The sequence below is a fragment of the Alternaria triticimaculans genome, assembly GCF_023758025.1.
Source record: "Alternaria triticimaculans strain BMP 0046 chromosome Unknown scaffold_25, whole genome shotgun sequence".
NCBI classification, from domain to species: Eukaryota; Fungi; Ascomycota; class Dothideomycetes; order Pleosporales; family Pleosporaceae; genus Alternaria; species Alternaria triticimaculans.
Window position 1 is genome coordinate 27321 of NW_026055982.1, and position 12726 is coordinate 40046.

General features: G+C 54.3%; 3 protein-coding genes across 3 annotated transcripts; 1 reads left to right on the forward strand and 2 right to left on the reverse strand.

Moving 5' to 3' along the window:
- Window positions 1-742: 742 nt before the first annotated feature.
- On the reverse strand, window positions 743-1372 carry J4E78_009942 (uncharacterized protein; the record flags this gene model as incomplete). The annotated part of the gene is made up of 1 exon (XM_049370526.1): window positions 743-1372. The coding sequence occupies one exon, from the start codon at window positions 1370-1372 to the stop codon at window positions 743-745; it is 630 nt and encodes a 209-aa protein (XP_049217697.1).
- Window positions 1373-1909: 537 nt separating this feature from the next.
- NPR3 (Nitrogen permease regulator 3) lies at window positions 1910-4456 on the forward strand (the record flags this gene model as incomplete). Its single annotated transcript, XM_049370527.1, has 1 exon — window positions 1910-4456. One exon carries the CDS (start codon window positions 1910-1912, stop codon window positions 4454-4456), a length of 2547 nt encoding a protein of 848 aa, XP_049217698.1.
- Window positions 4457-5922: 1466 nt separating this feature from the next.
- J4E78_009944 (uncharacterized protein) lies at window positions 5923-9347 on the reverse strand (the record flags this gene model as incomplete). The annotated part of the gene is made up of 2 exons (XM_049370528.1): window positions 5923-7467; window positions 7518-9347. The coding sequence occupies 2 exons, from the start codon at window positions 9345-9347 to the stop codon at window positions 5923-5925; spliced, it is 3375 nt and encodes a 1124-aa protein (XP_049217699.1).
- Window positions 9348-12726: the final 3379 nt, after the last annotated feature.

Sequence of the window (12726 nt, forward strand, 5' to 3'; positions counted from 1 at the left end):
ATAGGGTATGGGGAGAGTGATGAGTCCACTTCCATCGTTATCTGAGATTGCATATTCATACTTACGCTCGTCTTCACGCTGGGATGTGGAAGAAGACGCTGCGCGATAGCGGAGCAGTAGACATAAGGCGAAAGGGATGGTATCTGGACTGGCGTGATCAGCTTTGTCAAAGTCCATGTTGAGGAATTGGAGTAGGCCTTGGCACACGGTTGTCCCGAATTGCGTGGGGCGTAGAGTGTCGCTATTGGGGTTGATGTGTTGGGTTTTGCCGCTGTCCGTTGACGATGGACGGAGCGTAGACTCTAAGACGTCGAGTGGGGCATGTAGGATGAATGTGCTGAGACGAGCGAGGAAAGACGATGTGTATGGCTGGGGCGGAACGAGATAGTGGTTGACGGTGTTAGAAGACGCTTGTGGAGCCATGTCGATCCAGGCGTGGGTGTCTTGTTAGCAAAGGCTGTCAGGACACTGCGTATTTGCGAAAAAGAGAACTAGGGTATGAATATTCGGATCCTCTAAGGGCAGGCGCGAGCAGCGTTGTGAGAGCATGTAGCGCCGTGAATCTGCACTATGGCAATATATGATACTGTTAACGACTGCACATCAAGCGTGCTGGCTTTGACAGCGCTCTTACGACACATCTTAACATTGTGCTGTCTTGATGTCGTGCAAGAGAACGCTTGCCCGATACCTAACCTTGATCAGATACTGACTATCGAAATCCAAGAATACGTTCCATCCGTCAAAAGAAAACATCATCCTGATCTTCAAGCAACATCTCCCACACAATTTCGAACCTGCCCACAAACTCCTTAAAGTCAGCCTCATGCACCCACGTCCTAAAGTCCAGGTCCTTCAAGAACGCGATCTCAGCGCCTTGAAGGTCTGCATACTGTCTACCCATAACATCGGCCCACGCCTTTGGTGCTACCCTGCTGTCGCAAAGATTTCCATACGCAGTCTTGATGGCCGCAGCAAGCCTAAGACTCTCCTCGTGCGTCTGCGAGTTGCACACCCCATCGCGCGTCAAGACCCTGAACTTGAGAAGGAGGAAAAGCGCGCAAGGGATCACGTCCTTACTCACCGCCCATCTTTGACTTCCGTTTCTTAGCCAGTTTGACACACGCGTACAAGTTCTGGTCATCAAGTAGCCGGGCTCGATTCGTAGATCCGATGGGTTGATCAAGGCGAGGAGTGTCCTGAGGTCGGCTTCAGTCGCCGCGGACATGATGTTGTATAAGAGGTCTGGGGGTACACTGGTGATGAAGCCTGCGAGTTTGGTCAAGTCCTCGTCTAGGTAGTATTGCGTAATGTCTGCGGTGGGCACGCTGCCTGGATTTGTACGTGGGGTGTATGGAGGCGAGGTCCGCATGGTTGACATTTCCTCGTTATCGTAGTGGCCCGTCGCTACCTAGGCATGTAGTAAGACTGTACAATATGTGAATGGATCCGGAGAAGAGAATTTGTTACGTGAGTTGGGGATTGTGTACTTTACTCTAGTACTTTGGAAAGACCTTGTAGCGCCTAAAGTCATTGTATGTCGAACTAGTTCGCGAGTATGCACAGTGCATTCTAGTCCATCTGTTCGTTGAACGAGACGACGATGGTCATTAGAGGATTGGCCGAGCCATATAGCTACCTGCGCCTGTCTTTCTCCTTGTCGCTAGCTGTGATGTTCGTGAAGGCAGACTCTGGATTCACTAGTTTGCGGAATCGCGCGCCGCGAAGGGAGGATTGGCGCTTTGATGTTGCGCTCGTACTACTGCCTGCATGGTGTTGGTTGATGGCTGGGTGTCGGTGCGCCTGCGCCCAAAGATAGGGTGAAAGACATGTCCGTATCGGGCTAGATCTCCCGGGGCTCCGCAGCTTCTTTCCCCGCATGCTGCACCTGCCCGTCCTCCACTCCCCAATGGCTGTCCCGCTGCCACCTGCCTCCAACCTCCACGCCATTCTCCTCGTCACCAAGTCGCGGTCACTCGGCCCCCGTCTCGTCTTCCACTACCCACCGCTGTCACCTTCAGCAGCCGCACTCGCCGCCGCGAAAGACCCGGCTTGGTTCAGGCACGACACGTCAACAGCCAGCATCGATTCGCGCAGCTCCGACAGCGAATGGGACAGCAGCACCGACTCAGACGACGACAATGACATCGAGATAGGCAGTCGCACCAGCGGCGGTCGCGCATCGGGGAGGACTCTGACCGGCCGCGTGAGCGACAAGTCGAAGCTGGGATCGGGGCTATGGGGCAAGCAGGAGACCATCGACGAGGAGGATGCGGACGACGACAATGACCAGGACGGTAATGGACATCGAGGCAAGGGCGGAGATCACGACTGGGACACGGTGCTGGGCTTCAAGATGGATGCGCTGGAGAAGATGTTGAGCCCGAGCAAAGAGTACAACAAGAGGCGCTTCGAGCTTGGTGTTGAGAGCATCGTCTTTCTTGGCGCACCCATGTTTGTAAGGGACGACGGGCTCTGGAAGAAGGCGAAGCGGAAGAAGAAGAAGCGTTCGGATCAACAGAAGCTTGAGGATGGCGATCTGGTCAGGAACCTCACGAGCGCAAGCGACGACGACGACGCGAACTCCCCCGAACCGTCGAACGAACCCGTCCCAGGATTCGAGCCAGGCTACGGCCACGACTCCATGTCGAGTGGACCGTCGGAGGCTGGATCAGATGCACGCAGCAATTCGACGAGCCTTGACATCAACAACCCAGACATGACCATGTTCAACGTCGTCTTCGTGCTGAACCCGCCTGCGCTGGAATACCAACAACGCGTCAAGGAGATGTACGAAAACGTCACGCGCAAGTATGCCAAAGCACTCAAGTACGAGGAGGCGCGCTTCCAGTACGTGTGGAAGGAATCCAAGCGCATCATCGACATCAAGCAGCGCGCCAAGGAGACGAACGAGTCTTTGACGGCGACATGGCGCAAGATTGTCAGCACGTCACCCCTCGCTAAGTCTATCGCTATCATGTTCGACGCGATCTCGCACGACAAGATAGCCCACATCCACTTCGATGCGACGTTCAACACTTCCTTCCAGATCCCACAGGCCGATTCCACTCCCTACCTCCCCACCGCCATCGAACCCCAGATGCCAGGTCTATGGCTCACAACTTCGAACGTCATACTTGAAGACGATGATGCGCCTATGACACAGCATGCCGCCTTGCTGCTTTTGGAGGATGCCGAAGTGCTGATCAAGGATCTGGGCGGTGATACCGGTGGCAACGCCGCAGCCATCGCATTCTACATACGCAACATCATACCCACCAAGTCGCTACTCAAGATCTCGAAGAAGCATAACATATCCGCGCACGATATGGAGTACATTGCAAGCCATCTTGTCTACTGGCGACGGGCACGTCTTGTTGCTCCGCTATCACCACGCGACACATATATCGTCAGTCCAAACGCCGACATGACTGTTCTTCCAGCTGCGATATCAGTATATGCGCAGCGCTTCCCCACGTTGCCTACGCTGCCCAAAGTACTAAGCATGCTCTCCGGTACACCACGACCCTACAGGAACTTCATACCCACCGCCGAACATCGCGAAGCGTACATGGAGATTCTAGCGTGGCTCATGCGCGGCGGCTGGGTGACCCAGTTGCGCACATTCGCTTGGGTGCGCGTGACGCCTGAGATCAAAGCGCAAGTCGCAGCCGAGATGGAGCGCGAAGAACGCATCAAGAAAGCTGAGGAAGCGCGCAGAGAGTTGATGAGCGACAACGATTCGGTGGCGGATAGTCTGCTCTCCGACAAGCGAAGCAGCTTGCTTTCGTTAAACTCCGCGAGGACTTCATCGCCTTTGCGCCGCACGCGCAGGGATGCAGATGAGGAGATGGAGAGCAGCACGATATTGAGCCCACGACTCGGATCAACCGCCATGTCGCGTAGCGTTTCTGCGCGGACGAGTTCGGACGCCGGGAGCACGAGCAGTCAACGCACGACCATTGCGCTTACGCCATCACAGAGAGCAGAGTCGCCATCGCATCTCGGGCTTCGAGATGTTAAACCCCATCGCCCGTCGCCTCTCCATCTGAAGCCAACTTCGCCATCTCCATCGCGCAATTCGATAGTCTCGCCCACCTCCCCGGTAGAGAAGCTCGCCCCACCAGACCCATCGTCCTTTGCACCCACCACCATTCTATCGCCACAGAAAGCATCTTCGATAGAAGCGCGGTGGCTCGATAAGATCGCGCAGACATTCGAAGAGACGGCGATCATCTCGACGAATCCCAGTCCGCCGAAACACGCAGATGGCGCGCTGGGTGGCATAACCGGTAAAGAGCTGCGGGAGAGCTGGCCCATGCTGCTCAGGCATCTAGATGGTAAGCATGCGATCGAGGATGTGTCGGCTAGGGAAGGCATCAAGCGGAAACGGGTCGCGGTGCTGTTCAATGCGGTCAAAGAGAGAGGCTGGCTGGTTATTGCGCGGCATTGGTGAGTTGGTGGATGATGTGGTGGTGATTTTTGATTCGATACCCGTGTGTTGGTTGGTTCTGAACCGTAGTTCGCTCAACCCACCTCATTCCAACGGAGAGAGCGAACACCCTGGAGCCTACGTTGACGTGAGGCAGGCTACTTTGCGCGTTTTTATCTTGATGTAGGCTGCAGGCTGCCTCAGTTCAAAGAAAAGAGTGGACACCCTGGAGCCTACATCGACGTTGGGTTATCTAGTTTGCATGATTTTAACTCGATGTAGGCTGCAGGCCTCTTTAGTTTGTTGCTTGCATAATACGAAACTTCTGTTTCATTCGCGCAACAAGATGCTCGCTTGAACCATAGTTCTATGCTTCACATCCACCGGTATCATTAGCCCTTCGCGAGATCCCTTGGTCGAGCCTCAAGTACTTCCTCTTGGAAGTGACATCACCCGAAGCTCAACCATGGCTTGACATTTCGTGGAAATTTCTAGCCTTGCCAACACTTCATAGATAACACATCCCTCATCTCTCTTCTTTCTTACCATCTTACTATCTACGAAAGCAAATTCTACTTCACAACAGCTTTCGCACCACTACAAAGCCAAACCACCACCAAAATGCGTGGCCTCTTCATCGCCTTCCCCCTGGCCCTGGCCTCCGTTGCCTTCGCGGGCCCCATCTCGATCCCGACTCCTGCGGTGCCGTCAACGCCTGACTTTACGGCGATGCCGCGCATGACCGCTGCCTCTGCCTCTGCCTCTGCCGTCGTCGCCGCCCCCATCGTCACCGCAACGCCCACGACGCTCATCACCAAGGCGTCAGATCTCGAGCCCCGCAAGCACAAGAACAACCACCACCAGCATGACAAGGACCACTACGGCTACGGCGGCTGCTCTGAGTACTGGGATGGGAGGTTGATTACGAATTGTCCGAGTGTTATTGCTACTACGTAAGTCCTTGCCTATCTATCATCCAAGCCGAAATGGGTTTGGTCTTTGGGTTTTGGTACATGAAAGCTAATGAGATATTGTAGGCTGGAGTACCATGGCACGCATCCGCTTATGACTTTGGAAGGGGGGAGAAACCCTAACCCCTGATTGTGAGGGCAAGTATGGGGGTATGTGAATTGGGATGGGAGGCATGGGGGGAAGAAGATTATGGTTTGAAAGTGGGGTTGGGAGACTTTGGTTATGGTTACATGTATGAGGGTTATTTAGAAGGACATCGGCGCTTGGGTTTGGGAGATGGTGGACGGGGGCTGCCGGTGCGTTCTGAGGAAGCTGTGAGGATATCTTCATAGTGTTCAGTCATTCCTCTAGCGGAATTAACCAGTACTCACGATCAATTGTCGAACTGTAAGAGCACGTTAAGCACAACAAAAAGCTAGACGTACCATCAAGATGACATTACGTTCACAAACAACCACCGCTATGCAAAGATATCCATGTACAAAACTCGCGTCTACATCCCATCAAACAACAATCGTCTACGACGCAGTAACAAGCACATAACTCGTGATAGCATCCATCCTCTCCTTGGTCAACTTCAGTCCCACCTTCAGCAACTCGGTAGCAACCTCTTGGTCCTTCCTCTCCAACTCATTATACTTCTCGCGCGTAAGCAGCCAAGCCACCGAGTCGTTCTCCGCCGCGACTGTGCCCGTGCGATCTGTCTCGGAGAAGAATGGCAGCTCGCCGCATGTAGTACCAGGCAGGATCACCTCAAAGAAGCTGCCTTGGTCGAGTTCGTATTCTGTCCGCAGACGACCTTTCTCTAGGATGTAGAAGCCGTCTGGGTCGTCTCCGCGCGAGTACAGGACGGTGCCGGCGGGGTATTCTTTGCGCTCGAAGTAGGGTGCGACAGCTTGCCAGAAGTCTTCGTTCTTGGTGGAGACATCTTCGAAAGTCTGGAGGATGATCTTGAGTGGTTGGGCAAAGTTGCGCCAGCGCGAGGGAGCGACTTGTGTGGTTTGGGTGGTGCTTAGCGAGGTAGTGTCGGGAATGGAAAGAGAGTCTTCGCCGCTTTCGCGCATGGTAGATCGAGCTGCGATGAGTCTGGCACCGCGTCGGGGCGAGGAGAATACGGGGTTGAGAGAGCTGGCGCCGAAGGATGTGGGCGTGCCACCGGTGGCGATCGGTTCGTTGGGGGATGTGCCCTTGGATCCGGAGATGCTCATTGGCGGTGTGGTTTGTGGCTTTGTCGCGTGGCGGTTCCAGTGCTTGTGGAAGACTTCTAGCAACTCGTTCTCGCAAGACTCAAGCGCAGTGTTTAGGTCTTCGAAGACTTGTGGTGGAGGGCACTCTTCGTCGCCGTCTTCGTCCAGAAGACCGACGTTCTGCAGGGCTCGACCGACTGGATCAGCGAAAGAGACTCCCGAGATGATCATCTTGACGTTCTTGGTGTTCAGGATACGGTTGATGCGCTGGAAACCTTCGGAACTGGAAAAGTCAACGTCCAAGACGTGCGTAAAGTCGACGATGATGAAGCTGATGGGGTTCTTCTCGAAATGATCGTCGTCGATCAAAGATCGCATGTACTCTTCCACAGATACGATAGTGCCAAAGAACAAGAAACCGCCTAGCTTGATGGCGCGGATCTGACCTCGGACTTTGTTGAGATAACGGGAATCTGATCTTGGGCGGCGAACGGTGGACTCTGCGATCATGCCGCTGTATGTTCCTCGGATGGCTGAATGACGGGAGCTTTGCACCACGTAGCTGACGCACGCAAGGACGATACCGACGAAGATGCCAACAACGAAGTCGTGTACGCCCATGATGAGTACAATAGCCAGGATGGTCAGGTATTCGAGCTTGTGGCATTTGCCAAAGGTATCCCAGAGAGCTTCTTTCATGAGATCAATACCCAGGAGGAAGATGAGTGCGCCGACGAGGCAGATCGGGATGTAGCCGACCATGGCCGGGCCCGCAACCCAGACGGCGGTTGTTGCAAATGCGAGCATGATACCTGCAGTTCGGCTGTTACCGCCGTTGTCAACGAACATGACGCTGTTGGCGTAGACGAGGTAGTTCTAGGACTGTGTTAGTGATTGTTCGTGAACGATGGTGAGAATTGTCTTACCTGGATACTACCCAAGCAACCAGAGAGGGTGTTCGAGATGCCGTGAGCAATCAGCTCTCGGTTGACGTCGAGGTTGTCCTCCCGCACCGCGGCACCAAGAGCGGGGACATTGATGGGAACGTGGATGATGCCGAAGAATGAAAGGGCGAACATGGTGGGGATAGTGCTGATAAGCGCCGCTCCATCTATGCTGCCGAATTTGAAGTAAGAATAGAATCTGTAAAACTTGACACCAGCTTCTGGCGTCTCGAAGATCCAACCTGCGTTGCGCACAGGCTCAAGGTCCTTGTGCATAATGCCCTTGACGATGATGTAAAAGACAGCAAATACGGTAATGAAGAAAGCGGGTAGAACGAAGGGGCTCTTGGACAGACGCCGGAGGATCATGATCGTGATTGCAAGGGCAAGCGGTAGTGTCCATAGGTACCAGGTGTCACCGGAGAATAGTTTCTGCAGGGTAGCGAGATCGTAGTTGAGGTTACCTTCGAGGCGTGCGGATACCTCAATTCCAGTAACAACCAGGAAGAAGCCCACACCACCGATGCAGCCGATCAGGATGTGTCTGGGGAAGAAGCTGACCAGGTTGCCTAGCTTGAAGGCTCCGAGGGCGAGGAAGATGAGACCGGTCAGAATGGAACTCAGACAGTAGGAAACGATGGTAGTAGCTATGATGGCCTCCGGTGGTTTTCCCTCCATCTGGTTCATGATGGAGTAGGCCATTTTGTGGAAGAAGGGCACGACCTCGATCATCTCAGATCCAACGCCTCCTTTGAAGACGGAAAGCCCCAGAGAGTAGCAGAGTTGGGAAACGATACAGCTCACGAAGAAGATGGAGATACCATCTGGGCCAGTGTTGCTAAAGATGGGCGCACCGAGTGGGAACAGGATGTAGCCATAGGACAGCGCATCCAAGAGGTTCAGAAGCAATCCCAGGAATACGGCCGACGTGATCTGAACACTGCTGAGAGCGCTCGAGATGAGAGCATCCTTGGTGTAGTTCTTGGGGTTGGTTAGAGACGCACTCACGTCCAGTAGGTGTCCCCGTCCAGCAGCGAAGGTCTGTTTGACGCGTTGAGGCAGGCGCGACTTGGAGTGCGGCGTCCACGAGTGGCTCTCGGAGGGCTTCTGCTTTTGTTGCGGGTCCGGGCGGGATAGTCTGGTCTGGGGCAGCAGAGGCGTGCGCTCGGTATCCTCGACAACTACACCCGGCACGTGTGAGCTGCCTGGTGTCTTCTTCGCGCTCTGTGACGTCGCTCCCGGCAGCTTGGGGCTGAAGAAGCCCTTATCAGCCTGTTGTGGCCCGATAACGGTATCGGGCGTCTCGGCCTCGCTGTCCTCCTCGATGGTGTCGGTCCAGCGACCCGTGTCTATTGAGGCGCGCCCCTCGTCGTTATCGGACAGTATGCCGGCATGTCTCCCAGAGAACGTGTCAGGGTCAGCGAAGCTGTGGCGCTGGGGTCGGTCCTGGTAGTCTTCGGCCTCGAGGGCATACGAGGCCAATTGGGAGCTTCTCTCCCGCACGCCTTGGGACGAGTACTGAGGGGTATCTACGCGGCAGTCAGTGGCTGCCCATAGATGAGGCTTGGGGTAGGTACCGGCAAACCCGTGGGAGGTCTGATGCGCGAAGGAGCGGATGGGATTGCGCGTGTAGGAGCCAGAGAGAGGACCCCCAGCGATTGAATTCCCTCTTATCCGGCGTGGGAGGGACTGGCTGCCCTGCTCGGCATGCGAGGCATCGTGGGCGAAGTCGGCTTCGTTGACGGCGTCGCTGGTGAAGGGAAGCTGCTGCTCTGCTTGCGGCGAGTCGCGCGAGAACAGACGGGACGGCATGGCGCCTGATTAGGAATATCTAGGTATCGTCTAACGTTCAAAACTCAGCGACGCATCGCCAGACCCGCGGAAGTTTAAGTGGAGAAGTCCAGGCGGGATCCAAACTTGGAAGTGGAGGGCTGCTACCGGGAGCTAGGCGGCGCTGGAGGCGGGTTCGACAATGCCTCAAACAGTGTCGACGTGACGCGACAAAGGTGCGCCTTTGAGTGAAATTGGCGTCGTCGCCGGAGATCAGACATGATGGTGAAAGGCCGTCGGGTGCAGGGATTGCGCGGCTTGTCGGAAGCATGGGGCGCGCCTCTGCTAAAATTTCCTTCAACACCAAGTCCACGGGTGAATCGAGACCTGAGCTCGGTGGACGTCACCGGCCGCTAGCCACTCGCCCTTTCCCCTTCCATGCTGCCCAATTCCCAATCCAGCTTCCGTCCTCCCCGCATCTGCAACCTGCATCATCTCCAATTCACCCGTTGCTTGATTTCAACTCCCAACGACGCGATATGGCGTCAACCGTCTCCGACATGTGATCATCGCCGTTGCACCTGTCGCCGTTGTCGCTGCCCTCGCTAATGCGCCTCAGCCAATCCGCGACGAATCCCACACGTTCATGCATCGCGGAGCGCACCGCGCAGTCCTGCAGGTGGATCCGCTTTCGTCATGCGAATTGTCAAAATCCATCCTCACGAGTCAGAATACCGTCCGTCTGAATTCTCTTCGACGAGTTTGCACAAAAGAGTTGGATGAGTATTGGTCATGCTTACTTACACGATAAGAGATTGCGGTTCCGCGCCTTCCAATGTAAGCGGCCATCGTTATATGCCCGTCGCCGGCAAGGAAAGACCGTCCCGAACAACCCGAATGCTCCTTCCTGGCTATATCCACGTCCCTCAACAACCCCGCTTCGATGTCAGTCAATTGCATACAAAGTACCGGCACAGCGGTCCTCATGCGTGGACTTCTCGTACAGGTTTACACCTCCGCAGAATCCCTGGCGTTTTTATACAACCGCTTTACGTGGACCTCGCATAAGAACGTACGACAAAGACCTCCACAACCAATGCAGATCATATGAATCCCCTCATTGTCGCGGCGGCGTGCGTGCTGGAGCCGATGCCTCATCCGATGGAAGCTCACTCGGTCGTGTTCACAGCTCTGACGGCGTAGGTTGTTGAGTGGAGCTTTAGGTATGCTAACTATTCCCTTTGGCTTGCGCCTTTCTCAAATATCGGCAATGTTTGTCCTTGGTCTAGGTGCAGAGGATAGCCCCCCGATGCATCCTGAACATTTGTCGATGTCGATGCTTCCTACTCGTTGTATCTGGACCCATCTTTGGAAAGATTGCAAAGCGTCTTGATCTTCACAGACAAATCACACCAGCAAGATAGTTTGATCCTTAGCTTTTTCGAGTGCTGCACTTACCGCAATCCTAGTTTCCCCGCTAGTAGTAAACGATCCGATCCTCTCAAAAGCGCCTGGATGCATGGTGGACTCCACTATACAAAGGCCCTCCATCTCCTTCGGCGAGTCGACAACAACGCCGCGGCGCAAGAGGATAAGCAATTGAACATCGATCACTCTGTGATCATGGTTACGAGCTTCGCCTGTGTTATCAAGTCCGATTGCAATTGTATTGGGTCGAGCGTCAGGCTCAACTCCAATCGTCGGCTCTGCCATTGACGGCGGCCAACCACCCTTGTCCATGGTACAATAGGCCGTGGGACATAGCACATCCTTTCTGCCAAAGCAGACGCTGGCTGGTATGAGTCTGCACTCCAGGAGCACTGAGGCTTGCTCGACCTCTCCGGAAGGCTTTGTTGCAATATCCAGTTTGACAACTGCTGCCATGTTGTGCGGACGCCGATCTGCTTCAGACCTCCCAAATGATTGAAGCTTGTCCGCAGCAGAATAGATTGAGCCTGCGATGCTTGCCCAGCTCCAACTAGGCGCACGCCACACCGCCGGTCTCCTACAGCTGCTGGTCGCTGATCGCCAACACATGTCCTCAATCAAACGTTCTTCCCACAGGCCGGCAACCAAGCGATCGCTCATGACGGCTCCAACTTCTTCTGCGACACCATTGAGCGCTACGAAGATGTCCGACTCTTTGGTCAAATCGTCCTCACTGTAATCACTCAGGAATCGACCCCACGCTTGATATATCAGGTTTTGGGCGAGCTTTTCTGTGTCATCGCTAGGCTGGCGCCCGAATCTATGACCATTGAATAATTCAGATCTCAAGATGGATTCGATGTCGGGTCCTTGCCATCGAATGCTGTTGAGGACCCTTTTAAGGGAATTAGGATCGAAGAGTGCATCTATCGAAGAAGGGTCGACGCTTGTTTTGGCGTAATTTTCATTCGTGTAGGACTCATAACATTCCCAGGCCAGCACTTCTTCCGTAAAGTGCAAGATGCGTGGGGAAAGGAAACGTTCTTGAGCGACCCAAGCCCTTCTATTCAAGGGTGACAAGTTGACAATGGACGATACGTTGGGCGAATGGAAGCCGAATAGGTATGTACCTGGATTTACCCAGCCGAACGAGTCCTCCCGTTTGGTATGCGAAATCTCGACTGTTACCGGCGTGAGCTGCTGAATATCACGGTCGTGGAAAAGGCCAGCATCTCCAGATGGAGCAAAGGTTGCTGCGATGCAGAAGGCGGCTTTGCTGTAAACTTCACGGATGCGTCTTGCCTCTGTAGCCCAGTCATCGAGATCATCCTGGAAGATGCATCTGCATATTGTCAGCGACTGCAAAGCCTCGCGAAACGGTAAGCTATTACAAGGAGTCGATCCAGATGTATTGCTTTTTGAATCTTCGCGTGACGATGATAGCGTCCTGGAAAGTCTTGGGTAGACGAGAAGTGGAGAAGCCTTTTCTGAGCATCTTGGCGGTCGCTTTTGTCAGCATGAGATGGCATGGATCCTTCCCCCAACAGTGCGAGAGCACCGTGTAGGCTCCAAGAGTGGTAGATTCGACATGCTCACACAGGCGGACCGTGTCTTCCTCGGCGGACCCAACGTCGATTACTCTTGTAGGCAGGAAATCGCTGAGGGGAGCGAGACCCGAGCACTTGGCATGGAACATCTGGCATTCATGGAATTGTCCTCGAAGGAACGACAGGGCTTTAGCATGCCCTGTGTTCCTGGTGATGTGTTGAAAATGTAGATCAGGCCTCGCTTTGCTCCAATATCAGTTACATGTAACACAGACAATGGTTCACAAGATTGCCTCTCTTACACTCATAGGGTTCTAGAGTAGGATATACGTGAAGAGAGTCACTCTCGAACAAGAGTTTGATACGTTCGCGAGTTCCCCCGATTCCTTGGTAGCGCGTAGGTCCGACACGATACGGGCCCATTCCCCTGGTGGTCCCTGAAACTA